This window comes from Salmo salar, chromosome 16, assembly GCF_965601325.2.
Source record: "Salmo salar chromosome 16, fSalSal1, whole genome shotgun sequence".
In the NCBI taxonomy this organism is placed as follows: Eukaryota; Metazoa; Chordata; class Actinopteri; order Salmoniformes; family Salmonidae; genus Salmo; species Salmo salar.
The window spans coordinates 58,325,473-58,345,000 of NC_138306.1; the positions used below are offsets into that span (position 1 = coordinate 58,325,473).

The 19,528-nt window shown below is 41.7% G+C and overlaps 1 protein-coding gene across 3 annotated transcripts in view; it reads left to right on the forward strand.

The window, feature by feature from the left end:
- lpp (LIM domain containing preferred translocation partner in lipoma) overlaps positions 1-19,528 on the forward strand; it is a 537,563-nt gene that overhangs the window by 445,976 nt on the left and 72,059 nt on the right. For all 3 annotated transcript variants that reach the window (XM_045697474.2, XM_045697472.2, XM_045697473.2), the window contains one exon: positions 8,826-8,995. In XM_045697474.2, the coding sequence (XP_045553430.1) occupies positions 8,826-8,995 (170 nt within the window). The remainder of the gene's footprint in view (positions 1-8,825; positions 8,996-19,528) is intronic.

Consider the following 19,528-nt stretch of genomic DNA (forward strand, 5'->3'; position numbering starts at 1 on the left):
AGCTCCTTGGTCTTCATGGTGCCGCTTGCTTGGTGGTGTTATAGACTCTGGGGCCTTTCAGAACGGGTGTATACAGTTGAAGTCAGAAGTTTACATACACCTCAGCCAAATACATTTAAATTCAGTTTTTAACAATTCCTGACATTTAATCCAAGTTTAAATTCCCTGTCTTAGGTCAGTTAGGATCACCACTTTATTTTAAGAATGTGAAATGTCAGAATAATAGTAGAGAGAATGATTTATTTCAGCTTTTATTTCTTTCATCACATTCCCAGTGGGTCAGAAGTTTACATACACTCAATAAGTATTTGGTAGCATTGCCTTTAAATTGTTTAACTTGGGTCAAACATTTTGGGTAGCCTTCCACAAGCTTCCCACAATAAGTTGGGTGAATTTTGGCCCATTCCTCCTGACAGAGCTGGTGTAACTGAGTCAGGTTTGTAGACCTCCTTGCTCGCACACACTTTTTCAGTTTTGCCCACAAATCTTCTATGGGACTGAGGTCAGGGCTTTGTGATGGCCACTTCAATACCTTGACTTTGTTGTCCTTAAGCCATTTTGCCACAACTTTGGAAGTATGATTGGGGTCATTGTCCATTTGGAAGACCCATTTGCGACCAAGTTTTAACTTCCTGACTGATGTCTTGAGATGTTGCTTCAATATATCCACATAATTTTCCTACCTGCAGTCCCTCCTGCAGCTAAGCACACCCACAACATGATGCTGCCACCCCCGTGCTTCACGGTTGGGATTGTGTTCTTCGGCTTGCAAGCCTCCCCCTTTTTCCTCCGAACATAACGATGGTCATTATGGCCAAACAGTTCTCATTTTGTTTCATCAGACCAGAGGACATTTCTCCAAAAAGTACGATCTTTGTCCCCATAGTCTGGCTTTTTTATGCTGGTTTTGGAGCAGTGGCTTCTTCCTTGCTGAGCAGCCTTTCAGGTTATGTTGATATAGGACTCGTTTTACTGTGGATATAGATACTTTTGTACCTGTTTCCTCCAGCATCTTCACAAGGTCCTTTGCTGATGTTCTGGGATTGATGTGCACTTTTCGCACCAAAGTACGTTCATCTCTAGGAGACAGAACGCGTCTCCTTCCTGAGCGATATGATGGCTGCGTGGTCCCATGGTGTTTATACTTGGGTACTATTGTTTGTCCAGATGAACGTGGTACCTTCAGGCGTTTGGAAATTGCTCCCAAGGATGAACCAGACTTGTGGAGGTCTACAATTGTTTTTCTGAGGTCTTGGCTGATGTCTTTAGATTTTCGCATGATGTCAAGCAAAGAGGCACTGAGTTAGAAGGTAGGCCTTGAAAACCATCCACAGGTACACCTCTAATTGACTCAAATGATGTCAGTTAGCCTATCAGAAGCTTCTAAAGCCATGACATCATTTTCTGGACTTTTCCCAGCTGTTTAAAAGACACAGTCAACTTAGTGTATGTAAACTTCTGACCCACTGGAATTGTGATACAGTGAATTATAAGTGAAATTATCTGTCTGTAAATACAAATATTACTTGTGTCAAGTACAAAGTAGATGTCCTAACCAACTTGCCAAAACTATAGTTTGATAACAAGACGTGTGTGGAGTAGTTGAAAAACGAGTTTTAATGACTCCAACCTAAGTGTATGTAAACTTCTGACTTTAACTGTATATACTCATTAAGTATGTAGCATACAGTATGTCAGTATGGGTGTTCGAACACAGCTCAGGTGAATCCAGGTGAAAGCTATGATCCCTTATTGATGTCACTCGTTAAATCCACTTCAATCAGTGTTGATGAAGGAGGAGGAGACATGGTTAAAGAAGGATTTTTAAGCCTTGAGACAATTGAGACATGGATTGTGTATGTGTGTCATTCAGAGGGCGAATTGGCAAGACAAAATATTTAAGTGCCTTTGAACGGGGTATGATAGTAGGTGCCAGGCGCACTGGTTTGTGCCAAGAACTGCAACGAGTTTTTCACGCTCAACAGTTTCCTGTGTGTGTATCAAGAATGGTCCACCACCCAAAGGACATCCAGCCAACTTGACACAACTGTGGGGAAGCATTGGAGTCAACATGGACCAGCATCTTGTAGAGTCCATGCCCGATGAATTGAGGCTGTTCTGAGGGGAAAAGGGGAGTTCAACTCAATATCAAGACGTTTGTTCCTAATGTTTTGTACACTCAGTGTATGTGTATATGACTGTGCACAGCACACACTTACACACACACACACACACACACAAATAACTCTCTCACACACACACACAAATAACTCACTCACACACACACACAGAGAAATAGCTCCTCAGGGACCTAGCGATCACCAGCCACCAAAAGGAAAAGGATTTCCGTAAGGTTTCCTTCTGGCTGTTTAAAGGGGAGGCCCTGTGGGACACGTTGGCTGTTTAAAGGGGAGCCCTGTGGGACACGTTGGCTGTTTAAAGGGGAGGCCCTGTGGGACACGTTGGCTGTTTAAAGGGGAGGTCCTGTGGGACACGTTGGCTGTTTAAAGGGGAGGCCCTGTGGGACACGTTGGCTGTTTAAAGGGGAGGCCCTGTGGGACACGTTGGCTGTTTAAAGGGAGGCCCTGTGGGACACGTTGGCTGTTTAAAGGGGAGGTCCTGTGGGACGCGTTGGCTGTTTAAAGGGGAGCCCTGTGGGACACGTTGGCTGTTTAAAGGGGAGCCCTGTGGGACACGTTGGCTGTTTAAAGGGGAGGCCCTGTGGGACACGTTGGCTGTTTAAAGGGGAGGCCCTGTGGGACACGTTGGCTGTTTAAAGGGGAGGCCCTGTGGGACACGTTGGCTGTTTAAAGGGGAGGTCCTGTGGGACGCGTTGGCTGTTTAAAGGGGAGGCCCTGTGGGACACGTTGGCTGTTTAAAGGGGAGGTCCTGTGGGACACGTTGGCTGTTTAAAGGGGAGGCCCTGTGGGACGCGTTGGCTGTTTAAAGGGGAGGCCCTGCCTGGCTGTTTAAAGGGGAGGCCCTGTGGGACGCGTTGGCTGTTTAAAGGGGAGGCCCTGCCTGGCTGTTTAGAGTGGGAGCCCTGTGGGACACGTTGGCTGTTTAAAGGGGAGCCCTGTGGGATGGCCTGTGATCTGAAGACTATAACAGTCTCTCTCTTTCTCTCTCTCTCTCTCCCCCCTCTCTTTCTTTCTCTCATCCCCCCCCCCCCCCCCCCCCCTCTCTCTCCTCCCCTCTGGCTCTCTGAAGTGATTACCAGCCTGTGATTCCATTGACACCCACACATCCCCCCCCCCGAGACGCGCCATCGCTAGTCTGTTTAATCTCTCTCCCGTGCCGTTCTCACAGTGTACAGTAGGTAACACAGCCTCTGTAATTGTGTGTGTGTGTGTGTGTGTGTCTCAGTAAGTGAGGTGCAGATTGAAGGCTGGTGGAACCAGATGAAATCAGATTGCTGGGTCTGTTAGTTTAAAGGGTGTTGTAGGATTTATAACAATAGTTTAGAGAGTTGTGAACGTCCTCTGATATCCGAGAGCAGGGGCGGGGCCAAAAAGAACCAGAACTCATAAGGGGCCACAGTGGCTCGTGGGTCTGCTTACCCAGACTACATCCTAGACTACATGCTAGAGACTACATGCTAGACTACATCCAAGACTACATCCCAGACTACATGCTAGAGACTACATGCTAGACTACATCCTAGACTACATGCTAGAGACTACATGCTAGAGACTACATGCTAGAGACTACATCCTAGACTACATCCTAGACTACATCCTAGACTACATGCTAGACTACATGCTAGAGACTACATCCCAGACTACATGCGAGACTACATGCGAGAGACTACATCCTAGACTACATGCTAGAGACTACATCCTAGACTACACCCTAGACTACATGCTAGAGACTACATCCTAGACTACATCCCAGACTACATGCTAGAGACTACATCCTAGACTACATCCTAGACTACATCCTAGACTACATCCTAGACTACATGCTAGAGACTACATCCTAGACTACATGCTAGAGACTACATGCTAGACTACATCCTAGACTACATGCTAGAGACTACATGCTAGAGACTACATGCTAGACTACATCCTAGACTACATACTAGAGACTACATGCTAGAGACTACATCCTAGACTACATCCTAGACTACATCCTAGACTACATGCTAGACTACATGCTAGAGACTACATCCCAGACTACATGCGAGACTACATGCGAGAGACTACATCCTAGACTACATGCTAGAGACTACATCCTAGACTACACCCTAGACTACATGCTAGAGACTACATCCTAGACTACATCCCAGACTACATGCTAGAGACTACATCCTAGACTACATCCTAGACTACATCCTAGACTACATCCTAGACTACATGCTAGAGACTACATCCTAGACTACATGCTAGAGACTACATGCTAGACTACATGCTAGACTACATCCTAAACTACATGCTAGAGACTACATCCTAGACTACATGCTAGAGACTACATCCTAGACTACATGCTAGAGACTACATGCTAGAGACTACATGCTAGAGACTACATGCTAGACTACATCCTAGACTACATGCTAGAGACTACATGCTAGACTACATGCTAGAGACTACATGCTAGACTACATCCCAGACTACATGCTAGAGACTACATGCTAGAGACTACATCCTAGACTACATCCCAGACTACATCCCAGACTACATCCTAGACTACATCCTAGACTACATGCTAGAGACTACATCCCAGACTACATGCTAGAGACTACACCCTAGACTACATGCTAGAGACTACATCCTAGACTACATGCTAGAGACTACATCCCAGACTACATCCCAGACTACATCTTAGACTACATCCTAGACTACATGCTAGACTACATCCTAGACTACATCCCAGACTACATGCTAGAGACTACATGCTAGAGACTACATCCCAGACTACATCTTAGACTACATGCTAGAGACTACATGCTAGAGACTACACCCTAGACTACATGCTAGAGACTACATCCCAGACTACATCCTAGACGACATGCTAGACTACATGCTAGACTACATCCCAGACTACATGCTAGACTACATCCTAGACTACATGCTAGAGACTTCATCCTAGACTACATGCTAGAGACTACATGCTAGACTACATCCTAGACTACATGCTAGAGACTACATCCCAGACTACATGCTAGAGACTACATCCCAGACTACATCCTAGACTACATGCTAGAGACTACATGCTAGAGACTACATCCCAGACTACATCCTAGACTACATGCTAGAGACTACATCCTAGACTACATGCTAGAGACTATATGCTAGTGACTACATCCTAGACTACATCCCAGACTATATGCTAGAGACTACATGCTAGAGACTACATCCCAGACTACATCCTAGACTACATGCTAGAGACTACATCCTAGACTACATGCTAGAGACTACATGCTAGACTACATGCTAGAGACTACATCCTAGACTACATGCTATAGACTACATCCCAGACTACATCCTAGACTACACCCTAGACTACATGCTAGAGACTACATCCTAGACTACATGCTAGAGACTACATGCTAGAGACTACATCCTAGACTACATGCTAGAGACTACATCCTAGACTACATGCTAGAGACTACATCCTAGACTACATCCTAAACTACATCCTAGACTACATGCTAGAGACTACATGCTAGAGACTACATCCTAGACTACATCCTAGACTACATGCTAGAGACTACATGCTAGAGACTACATGCTAGAGACTACATGCTAGAGACTACATCCTAGACTACATGCTAGAGACTACATCCTAGACTACATGCTAGAGACTACATGCTAGAGACTACATGCTAGAGACTACATGCTAGAGACTACATGCTAGAGACTACATGCTAGAGACTACATCCTAGACTACATGCTAGAGACTACATGCTAGACACTACATGCTAGACTACATCCTAGACTACATGCTAGACTACATGCTAGACTACATGCTAGACTACATGCTAGACTACATGCTAGAGACTACATCCTAGACTACATCCTAGACTACATGCTTGAGACTACATCCTAGAGACTACATCCCAGACTACATCCCAGACTACATCCCAGACTACATCCTAGACTACATCCTAGACTACATGCTAGACTACATCCTAGACTACATGCTAGACTACATCCTAGACTACATCCTAGACTACATGCTAGAGACTACATCCTAGACTACATGCTAGAGACTACATCCCAGACTACATCCTAGACTACATGCTAGTGTCTGATTCTGTTATATCCCCCTGGTTAGTTATATAGACACAATGTCTGATATCCCCGTTTCCCATATCTCCACTCTGTGTGTCTGTACCACGCTTCAGATCCACCATTTAGAACAGACAGACAGTCAATCAGACAGTAAAAACAGTCAGACAGTCAGACAGTCAAACAGTCAGTCAGACAGACAGTCAAACAGTCAGTCAGTCAGACAGTCAATCAGTCAATCAGTCAGACAGTCAATCAGTCAGTAAAAACAGTCACAGTTAATCAGACAGTCAAACAGTCAGTCAGTCAGTCAGTAAAAACAGTCAGACAGTCAATCAGACAGTAAAAACAGTCACAGTTAATCAGACAGTCAAACAGTCAGTCAGTCAGTAAAAACAGTCAGACAGTCAATCAGACAGTCAAACAGTCAGTCAGTCAGTCAGACAGTCAAACAGGCAGTCAGTCAGACAGTCAAACAGGCAGTCAGTCAGACAGTCAAACAGACCAGTCAGACAGACAGTCAAACAGACAAACAGTCAGTCAAACAGTCAGTCAGACAGTCAGTCAGTCAGTCAGTCAGACAGTCAATCAGACAGTCACAGTCAGACAAACAGACAATCAAACCGTCAGACAGTCAATCAGACAGTCAAATTTACAGCCAAGCAGTCAGTCAGTCAGTTAATCAGTCAGTCAAACAGTCAGTCAACACCAAATCAGACGTAGACAAAGCAAAAACAAAAAAGTTACTACAGAAACTAAACTTACATTTATTCAACACAATATCACACTGTCTTTTGTCTTCTTTCTTTGCCGCAAAGATTATATCTGTCTTTAGATGTGTGTAAAAAAGAAAACATTGTAAGATATATTTTCTAAAACCCATTATTGCAAGATATCGCTAATTAAATTGCTAGTGTTATTAATTGAGTCAAAGATAAACTTCACATTGAGTTGGAGACATCTTAAACTCAATTAAAGATATCTTCAAGTCAATTAAATTTATCCAAATGCCCTGTCCTACAAAAAAATGCAATCTAGCTCTTTCTAAAGCATTAATATCAGCTCACTACTTTGCCCTCAAAACACAAAGACAAGACAAGACTCTGAAGTTTTTAGTCTCTTTATCATTAAAACATTATAAGACTGTTTGACTTTTTTTCTAATCGATGCTGTCACTCTTATGTGATGTAGAGGTTCTAAAAAATTAAGTGTCCCCAATTAATCCCATCCTTATCCATGAACATGAGGATTTAGTGTATAAAGGGAGTGTTACACTTCATTTCATTTGACTCAAATTATACATCGGTATTTTCTTTCTCCCATTTTTTTTAAAGTACAGATCTACGGTTTGTCCGTTGAAACTATAACAGGATGGTCAATAACATTAGTGATAGCAATAGACAACGCTACCGTACCCATCTGAAACAGCTAGAAAATTATGCTCCCCCAGCGTCGTCTCCAGCGGCAAAAAATATCCAGCCAAGACCTCCTATGTCTTCAGATGTCGACCCTCCGATCACTTTGGTCCTTTCAACCGCTGACATAAACGAACAACTCGAGATATTCCCTTGAGATGCTATCAGGCCATGGATATGAAGCGTTCTCGGTGTCCGGTTCCTTTTTGACTTTGGTAGAAAAGCCTTACTTCATCACACACTTGATTACAGATCAATAGTTGTAGTCGATCTGTTAGATCTGATCTGTTCTAATCAAGGGGTTGATACCAGGATCATAAGACATAGAAGACAAGAGTTGTCTTTCATGATTTTTCTCTTTATCATTGATAAAGCTTATTACTTTGAGAGTAGTGGGGGACTGGTATGAGTTTCTGCAGACCCAATATATCTGCTCCGGTCTCTGTTGAAGTGTTCTGAAGTCTGTCATCTTATATGAGGCATCTGAAGGCCCTTTGATTAAGGACGTTAGCTAGTGATCAGAAAGTAACTGGTTCGTAAGGAAAGTTAGAACATAATATGGTTTATGATTGTCTCTCTCGAGTCACGATATGGAAACACTTTCTCTGTGGAGGGCACTTCTATACATTCACTATCATTCACTGTAGTGTCTTTATCTGCTCAAAACCGAGTCTCTTTCAGCTCAAAACCGAGTCTCTTTCAGCTCAAAACCAAGTCTCTTTCTGCTCAAAACCAAGTATTTTTCTGCTCAAAACCAAGTCTCTTTCTGCTCAAAACCAAGACCCTTTCTGCTCAAAACCGAGTCTCTTTCTGCTCAAAACCGAGTCTCTTTCTGCTCAAAACCGAGTCTTTTTCTGCTCAAAACCAAGTCTCTTTCTGCTCAAAACCAAGTCTCTTTCTGCTCAAAACCAAGTCTCTTTCTGCTCAAAAACCAAGTCTCTTTCAACTCAAAACCAAGTCTCTTTCTGCTCAAAACCAAGTCTCTTTCTGCTCAAAACCAAGTCTCTTTCAGCTCAAAACCAAGTCTCTTTCTTCTCAAAACCAAGTCTCTTTCTGCTCAAAACCAAGTCTCTTTCTGCTCAAAAACTATGTACTGTAACACGTGTAGCAATAAGACCAGACAGTCAGACCTGTGGATGAACCAGTCTAACTTCCCACCTCCTCTCTTCCTCTACCCCAGGGCGGTGTGCCAGCTGTGGGGATAATGTGGTGGGTGAGGGTACCGGCTGTACTGCCATGGACCAAGTCTTCCACGTGGACTGCTTCATCTGCATGACCTGCAGTGGCAGGCTGCGCGGTAAACCCTTCTACGCCGTGGAGAAGAAGGCCTACTGCGAGCCCTGCTACATCGTGAGTCTCAGCCCATCTGTACACACACACACACACACACACACACACACACACACACACACACACACACACACACACACACACACACACACACACACACACACACACACACACACAGTGTACAGACACAAACCCTTCTACGCCGTGGAGAAGAAGGCCTACTGCGAGCCCTGCTACATCGTGAGTCTCAGCCCATCTGTACACAACACACACACACACACACACACACACACACACACACACACACACACACACACACACACACACACACACACACACACACACACAGTGTACAGACACAAACCCTTCTACGCCGTGGAGAAGAAGGCCTAGTGCGAGTCCTGCTACATCGTGAGTTACACACACGCAGGCACACAGTGTGTGTAAAAGTTCTACTGAGCCCTGCTACATTGTGAATCTCGACCCATCCACCAATTTATTTCATCACTGCACTTGTTGTACCCTGCAAGTAACACTATGTGTGAAACATCCTGCATGTTCTCTGTCTTTCTGCCACCCAGAAGAACCAAACAGAGAGAGTTGTTATCATGTTTCCTCCTGAGTTAGAACAGAGAGAGTTCTGCGCATGCTCTGAGAATACGCCCTTGGAATACCTTCCCGGCCCTGCAACTGTTGACCAGATTAAAAGCCTTACTCATGTCTGCCTCGGGGAGCGAGATCACCCAGTCCTCTGTGTCAGCGGGGGCCCTCGTGCACAGCTTGGTGTTGTTTTTGTCAAAGTGTGCATAGAATTGATTGAGTTTGTCTGGTAGAGAGGTAACGTTAGGTAGATCACAGCTGGGTCTTCCTTTGTAATCCGTAATGGACTGTAGCCCTTGCCACGTGGGATTCCACCTTGTATATATCAAAAATATATAAGTATAAACAACAATACAAAAAACAAACACAAATAAACAGAAACAACACAGCCTCCATACCTCATACACCATACCTCATACACCATACCTCATACCTCATACACCATACCTCATACCTCATACACCATACCTCATACACTATACCTCATACACCATACCTCATACACCATACCTCATACACCATACCTCATACACCATACCTCATACCTCATACACCATACCTCATACCTCATACCTCATACACCATACCTCATACACCATACCTCATACACCATAACTCATACACCATAACTCATACACCATACCTCATACCTCATACCTCATACCTCATACACCATACCTCATACACTATACCTCATTCCTCATACCTCATACACTATACCTCATACCTCATACCTCATACACCATACCTCATACACCATACCTCATACACCATACCTCATACCTCATACACTATACCTCATACACCATACCTCATACACTATACCTCATACCTCATACACCATACCTCATACACTATACCTCATGCACCATACCGCATGCACCATACCTCATACACCATACCTCATACACCATACCTCATGCACCATACCTCATACACCATACCTCATACACTATACCTCATACACCATACCTCATACACCATACCTCCTACACCATACCTCATACACCATACCTCATACACCATACCTCATACACCATACCTCATACACCATACCTCATACACCATACCTCATACCTCATACCTCATGCACCATACCTCATACACCATACCTCATACACTATACCTCATACCTCATACCTCATGCACCATAACTCATACACCATACCTCATACACCATACCTCATACCTCATACACCATACCTCATACACCATACCTCATACCTCATACACTATACCTCATACACCATACCTCATACACCATACCTCATACCTCATACACTATACCTCATACACCATACCTCATACACTATACCTCATACACCATACCTCATACACCATACCTCATACACCATACCTCATACCTCATACACTATACCTCATGCACTATACCTCATACACTATACCTCATACCTCATGCACCATACCTCATGCACCATACCTCATACACCATACCTCATACACCATAACTCATACACCATACCTCATACACCATACCTCATACACCATACCTCATACACCATATCTCATGCACCATACCTCATGCACCATACCTCATACACCATACCTCATACACTATATCTCATGCACTATACCTCATGCACCATACCTCATGCACCATACCTCATGCACCATACCTCATGCACCATACCTCCTACACTATACCTCATGCACTATACCTCATGCACTATACCTCATGCACCATATTTCATACCTCATACACCATACCTCATACACCATTCTTCATACACCATAACCACATACACCATACCACATACACCATACCTCATACACCATACCTCATACGCCATACCTCATACGCCATACCTCATGCACCATACCTCATGCACCATACCTCATGCACTATACCTCATGCACTATACCTCATACACTATACCTCATACACTATATCTCATACACTATACCTCATACACAATACCTCATACACCATACCTCACACCATACCTCATACACTATATCTCATACACTATATCTCATACACTATACCTCATACACAATACCTCATACATACTATACCACAGCTACCATGTGTTTGTGTCCTCAGCTGTAGCCTCGAGGTTGGCAGCAATAGACCTGTCCTTTATTTTAGCACCAACCTCTGTGTTAATCCAGGGCTTTTGATAAGGGAAGTAGCAAACCTTCGCTGTGGGGACAACGTCGCTGATGATGTTTCCTGATGAAGCCCGAGACAGAGATGGTTAGGTCGTCCAGTCAGTGCTAGCAAAGCATCCTGCAGCATAGCCTCAGATTCATTGGATCATTTCTCTACGGAGCGGCGTCATGGGTACTTCCTGGTTTGAGATTCTGTTTGTAAATAGGAAGCAGGAGTATAGAGTCATGATCTGATTTGCCGAACGGAGGATGAGGGAGGGTTTTGTACGCTTGCTTGTGGGTAGAGTAACAGTGATCTAGAACTCTATCGCCCCCTAGTGGTGAAGGAGACGTGTTGATAGAAGTTGGGCATCACGTCTCTCAGTGACCCGGAATTAAAATCATCGGCAAACAAGGAAAGCACCTTTCGTTTTTTACTAAACGGTACGTTCTAAATAGCATGTAGTATGATTAGTACACTGTATGTAGTTTTAGTCGGTAGTAGACGACAGATTTCTGACACACCTGTGTCTTTTTAAGGATTAGACAGACTGTGCTGTGTGTCCCATATGGCATCCTATTCCCTTATTAAAGCCCTGGTCCAAAAGTAGTGCACTATATAGGGAAGAGCACTATGGGCCCTGGTCCAAAGTAGTGCACTATATAGGGAAGAGCACTATGGGCCCTGGTCCAAACTAGTGCACTATATAGGGAAGAGCAGTATGGGCCCTGGTCCAAAAGTAGTGCACTATATAGGGAAGAGCACTATGGGCCCTGGTCCAAAAGTAGTGCAATATATAGGGAAGAGCACTATAGGCCCTGGTCCAAAAGTAGTGCACTATATAGGGAAGAGCACTATGGGCCCTGGTCCAAAAGTAGTGCACTATATAGGGAAGAGCACTATGGGCCCTGGTCCAAAAGTAGTGCACTATATAGGATACCATTTGGGACGTTAGCCTGTGTGTCTCCGTGCAGGCAGCTCAGTATTCTGATCCATAGTACTTTATCTGGAGGTACATCTGATTGGTTAGATGAGACACAGTTGAAACACACTGCCGATGTTAACCGAGTATTAAAATCACATTAGAATGTTAGATTGGATTACTTCCCTTTGTAGATTGGATAACAAATAATATTCCCTCTTACACTGTTACCCCCCCCCCCCACCACTATTACTGAGTCTCTTCCTTCCCCTTTTGTTTTCTCCAAATATGTCATTTTAAGAAAGTATTTTATTTATTCAACCAAAGAGTCTGATCAAAACAGGAACTGAGTTTCCAGTAAGATGTGAACAGAGGGACAGTTTCCAGTAAGATGTGAACAGAGGGACAGTTTCCAGTAAGATGTGAACAGAGGGACAGTTTCCAGTAAGATCGGGGTTTCTTGAGAAAACATTTCCAGAATCGATTTAGTTTGTGGCAAATTTGCTGTTTCAAAGATCTGGTTTGACCTCTAAATGGGGTCTCTCTTGCAAAATGAAATTGGATCTCAATGAGAATAACCTACATAAAAAGGAAACTGCTTCACTTCTCACCATGGAAGTCCCATTCAAAGTGAAACCACACATGAATGGTCTATTTCTAATTGAGGAATTCAGTCTGGCGTTGCATCATAATATGTTATGTCTCTGATGTTCTTGGGCTTTCCTCTCAACTCTCAACTTCCTCAATCCACTTTCCCAAGTTTTGCACAGATCAGAAGGAGATGACCCATATACAGTTACAGAGGGTCAAAGTTCATACCCCCCAAGACATGTTAACCTCTATGGGCTAGGTGGGACGCTTGCGTAACAGCCACTGCCAGCCTGTGGCGCGATTTTCAAAACCTTAAAAATCCTATTACTTCAATTTCTCAAACATATGACTATTTTACAGCCATTTAAAGACAAGACTCTCGTTAATCTAACCACACTGTCCGATTTCAAAAAGGCTTTACAACGAAAGCAAAACATTAGATTATGTCAGCAGAGTACCAAGCCAGAAATAATCAGACACCCATTTTTCAAGCCAGCATATAATGTCACCAAAACCCAGAAGACAGCTAAATGCAGCACTCACCTTTGATGATCTTCATCAGATGACAACCCTAGGACATTATGTTATACAATACATGCATGTTTTGTTCAATCAAGTTCATATTTATATCAAAAACCAGCTTTTTACATTAGCATGTGACGTTCAGAACTAGCATACCCCCCGCAAACTTCCGGGGAATTCGCTAACATTTTACTAAATTACTCACGATAAACGTTCACAAAAAGCATAACAATTATTTAAAGAATTATAGATACAGACCTCCTCTATGCACTCGATATGTCCGATTTTAAAATAGCTTTTTGGTGAAAGCACATTTTGCAATATTCTAAGTACATAGCCCAGGCATCACGGGCTCGCTATTTAGACACCCGGCAAGTTTAGCACTCACCATAATCATATTTACTATTATAAAAGTTTGATTACCTTTTGTTGTCTTCGTCAGAATGCACACCCAGGACTGCTACTTCAATAACAAATGTTGGTTTGGTCCAAAATAATCCATCGTTATATCCGAATAGTGGCGTTTTGTTCGTGCGTTCCAGACACTATCCGAAATAGTAAAGAAGTGTCGCGCGCATGGCGCAATTCGTGACAATAAAATTCTAAATATTCCATTACCGTACTTCGAAGCATGTCAACCGCTGTTTAAAATCAATTTTTACGACATTTTTCTCGTAGAAAAGCGATAATATTCCGACAGGGAATCTCCTTTTCGGCAAACAGAGGAAAAAATCCCAAAGGCGGGGGCGGTCGGGGTCACGCGCATAAGCCCAGTGTCCCTTGATCGGCCACTTGAGAAAGGCGATAATGTGTTTCAGCCTGGGGCTGGAATGACGACATTCTGTTTTTTCCCGGGCTCTGAGCGCCTATGGACGACGTGGGAAGTGTCACGTTAGAGCAGAGATCCTTAGTAAATGATAGAGATGGAAAAGAAGTTCAAGAAATGGTCAGACAGGCCACTTCCTGTAAAGGAATCTCTCAGGTTTTGACCTGCCATTTGAGTTCTGTTATACTCACAGACACCATTCAAACAGTTTTAGAAAATTTAGGGTGTTTTCTATCCATATGTAATAAGTATATGCATATTCTAGTTACTGGGTAGGAGTGGTAACCAGATTAAATCGGGTATGTTTTTTATCCAGCCGTGTCAATACTGCCCCCTAGCCCTAACAGGTTAACCTCTCACCATTACCAATAACAGGGGAGGTTATTATTTACAATTAGTCACAGTACAATGGGTACCATTCATTTCTATTGGGCATAAAATCATCTGAAACGCAACCAAAACAAGCAGCAAATACACTCAACAAGTTTGTAGCATCACAAGCTTGATGTGGTCATTGCGTGCTAAGAATATGGAACCAAATACTACACTTTTGACTACTTTGTTGATAAGAATCTTTAGAGGTATCGATCATAGTCACCATGGCCATATAGTCATTATCTCATAGTTACCCTATCATATAGACATTATCTCATAGTTGCCTTATCATATAGTCGTTATCTCATAGTCACCCTGGCCATATCGTCGTTATATCATTGTCACCCTATCATATAGTCAATATCTCATAGTCACCCCTATCATATAGTCATTATCTCATAGTCACCCCTATCATATAGTCATTATCTCATAGCAACCCTTATCATATAGTCATTATCCCATAGTTGCCTTATCATATAGACATTATCTCATAGTCACCCCTATCATATAGTCATTATCTCATAGTTGCCTTATCATATAGTCATTATCTCATAGTCACCCCTATCATATAGTCATTATCTCATAGCAACCCTTATCATATAGACATTATCTCATAGTCACCCCTATCATATAGTCATTATCTCATAGTCACCATTATCATATAGTCATTATCTTATAGTCAAAAGGATCATGTAGCCATGGTCTCATAGTCACCATTATCATATAGTCATGATCTCATAGTCATAATTATCATATAGTCATGATCTCATAGTCAAAGTCACCCATATCATATAGTCAATATCTCATAGTCACCCTTATCATATAGTCATGATCTCATAGTCACCCTTATCCTATAGTCATGATCTCATAGTCACCCTTATCATATAGTCATGATCTCATAGTCACCCTTATCCTATAGTCATGATCTCATAGTCACCCTTATCCTATAGTCATGATCTCATAGTCACCCCTATCATATAGTCATTATCTCATAGTCACCCCTATCATATAGTCATTATCTCATAGCAACCCTTATCATATAGTCATTATCCCATAGTTGCCTTATCATATAGACATTATCTCATAGTCACCCCTATCATATAGTCATTATCTCATAGTTGCCTTATCATATAGACATTATCTCATAGTCACCCCTATCATATAGTCATTATCTCATAGCAACCCTTATCATATAGACATTATCTCATAGTCACCCCTATCATATAGTCATTATCTCATAGTCACCATTATCATATAGTCATTATCTTATAGTCAAAAGGATCATGTAGCCATGGTCTCATAGTCACCATTATCATATAGTCATGATCTCATAGTCATAATTATCATATAGTCATGATCTCATAGTCAAAGTCACCCATATCATATAGTCAATATCTCATAGTCACCCTTATCATATAGTCATGATCTCATAGTCACCCTTATCCTATAGTCATGATCTCATAGTCACCCTTATCATATAGTCATGATCTCATAGTCACCCTTATCCTATAGTCATGATCTCATAGTCACCCTTATCCTATAGTCATGATCTCATAGTCACCCTTATCCTATAGTCATGATCTCATAGTCACCCTTATCATATAGTCATGATCTCACAGTAAAAATTGTTCTATAGCCATTATATCATAGTCACCCTTATCATGTAGTCATTGTCTCATAGTCAAAATTATAATATAGTCATTATTCATAATCAAAATTATCATATCATGATCTCATAGTCACCCTTATCCTATAGTCATGATCTCATAGTCACCCTTATCCTATAGTCATGATCTCATAGTCACCCTTATCATATAGTCATGATCTCACAGTAAAAATTGTTCTATAGCCATTATATCATAGTCACCCTTATCATGTAGTCATTGTCTCATAGTCAAAATTATAATATAGTCATTATTCATAATCAAAATTATCATATCATGATCTCATAGTCACCCTTATCCTATAGTCATGATCTCATAGTCATCCTTATCCTATAGTCATGATCTCATAGTCACCCTTATCCTATAGTCATGATCTCATAGTCACCCTTATCCTATAGTCATGATCTCATAGTCACCCTTATCCTATAGTCATGATCTCATAGTCACCCTTATCCTATAGTCATGATCTCATAGTCACCCTTATCCTATAGTCATGATCTCATAGTCACCCTTATCCTATAGTCATGATCTCATAGTCACCCTTATCCTATAGTCATGATCTCATAGTCACCCTTATCCTATAGTCATGATCTCATAGTCATCCTTATCCTATAGTCATGATCTCATAGTCACCCTTATCCTATAGTCATGATCTCATAGTCACCCTTATCCTATAGTCATGATCTCATAGTCATCCTTATCCTGTAGTTATCTCATAGTCACCCATATTCTATAAGAAAAATAATTTTATTTTATTTTATAGGGAAATAGATATTTATATTCTATAGGGAAATAAACATTTATATTCTATAGGGAAATATATATTTATGTATTATGTATTGTATTCATTGTTCCTCTTTAGTGCATTTAACTATACAGTTGAAGTCGGAAGTTTACATACACCTTAGCCAAATACATTTAAACTCCGTTTTTCACAATTCCTGACATTTAATCCTAAAAATTCCCTGTTTTAGGTCAGTTAGGATCACCACTTTATTTTAAGAATGTGAAATGTCAGAATAATAGTACAGAGAATGATTTATTTCAGCTTTTATTTCTTTCATCACATTCCCAGTGGGTCAGAAGTTTACGTACACTCAATTAGTACTTGGTAGCGTTGCCTTTAAATTGTTTAATTTGGGTCAAACATTTCAGGTAGCCTTCCACAAGCTTCCCACAATAAGTTGGGTGAATTCTGGCCCATTCCTCATGACAGAGCTGGTGTAACTGAGTCAGGTTTGTAGGCCTCCTTGCTCGCACACACTTTTTCAGGTCTGCCCACACATTTTCTATAGGATCGAGGTCAGGGCTTTGTGATGGCCACTCCAATACCTTGACTTTGATGTCCTTAAGCCATTTTGCCACAACTTTAGAAGTATGCTTGGGGTCATTGTCCATTTGGAAGACCCATTTGCGACCAAGCTTTAACTACCTGACTGATGTCTTGAGATGTTGCTTCAATATATCCACATAATTTTCCATTCTCATGATGCCATCTATTTTGTGAAGTGCACCAGACCCTCCTGCAGCAAAGCACCCCCACAACATGATGCTGCCATCCCCATGCTTCACGGTTGGGATGGTGTTCTTCGGCTTGCAAGCCTCCCCATTTTTCCTTCAAACATAACGATGGTCATTATGGCCAAACAGTTCTTGCAAACTGTAGTCTTTTTTTTATGGTGGTTTTGGAGCAGTGGCTTCTTCCTTGCTGAGCGGCATTTCAGGTTATGTCAATATTGGACTCGTTTTACTATGGATATAGACACTTTTGTACCTGTTTCCTCCGGCATCTTCACAAGGTCCTTTGCTGTTCTGGGATTGATTTGCACTTTTTGCACCAAAGTACATTCAAAGTACATACCATCTACTGCATCTTGCCTATGCCGTTCGGTACATATTCTTATTCATTCCTTTACACTTGTGTGTATAAGGTAGTTGTTGTGAAATTGTTAGATTACTTGTTAGATATTACTGCATGGTCAGAACTAGAAGCACAAGCATTTCGCTACACTCGCATTAACATCTGCTAACCATGATTATGCGACCAATAAAATTGTATTTGATTTGATCTCTAGGAGACAGAACGCGTCTCCTTCCTGTGCGATTTTTGACGGCTGCATGGTCCCATGGTGTTTATACTTGCGTACTATTGTTTGTACAGATGAATGTGGTACCTTCAGGCGTTTGGAAATTGCTCCCATGGATGAACCAGACTTGTGGAGGTCTACAATTTCTTTTCTGTGGTCTTGACTGATTTCTTTTGATTTTCCCATGATGTCAAGCAAAGAGGCACTGAGTTTGAAGGTAGGCCTTGAAATACATCCACAGGTACACCTGCTATTGACTCAAATGATGTCAGTTAGCCTATCAGAAGCTTCTAAAGCCATGACATCATTTTCTGGAATTTTCCAAGCTGTTTAAAGGCACAGTCATCTTAGTGTATGTAAACTTCTGACCCACTGGAATTGTGATACCGTGAATTATAAGTGAAATAATCTGTCTGTAAACAATTGTTGGAAAAATGACTTGTGTCATGCACAAAGTAGATGTCCTAACCGACTTGCTAAAACTATAGTTTGTTAACAAGAAATTTGTGGAGTGGTTGAAAGTTTTAATGACTCCAACCTAAGTGTATGTAAACTTCCAACTTCAACTGTGTCTATATCCATATCTATACCTATCTATATCCATATCTATATCCATATCTATACCTATCTATATCCATATCCATATCTATATCCATTTCTATACCTATCTATATCCATATCTATATCCATATCTATACCTATCTATACCTATCTATATCCATATCTATACCTATCTATATCCATATCTATATCCATATCCATATCTATATCCATATCTATATCCATATCTATATCCATATCTATACCTATCTATACCTATCTATATCCATATCTATATCCATATCTATACCTATCTATATCCATATCTATATCTATATCCATATCTATATCCA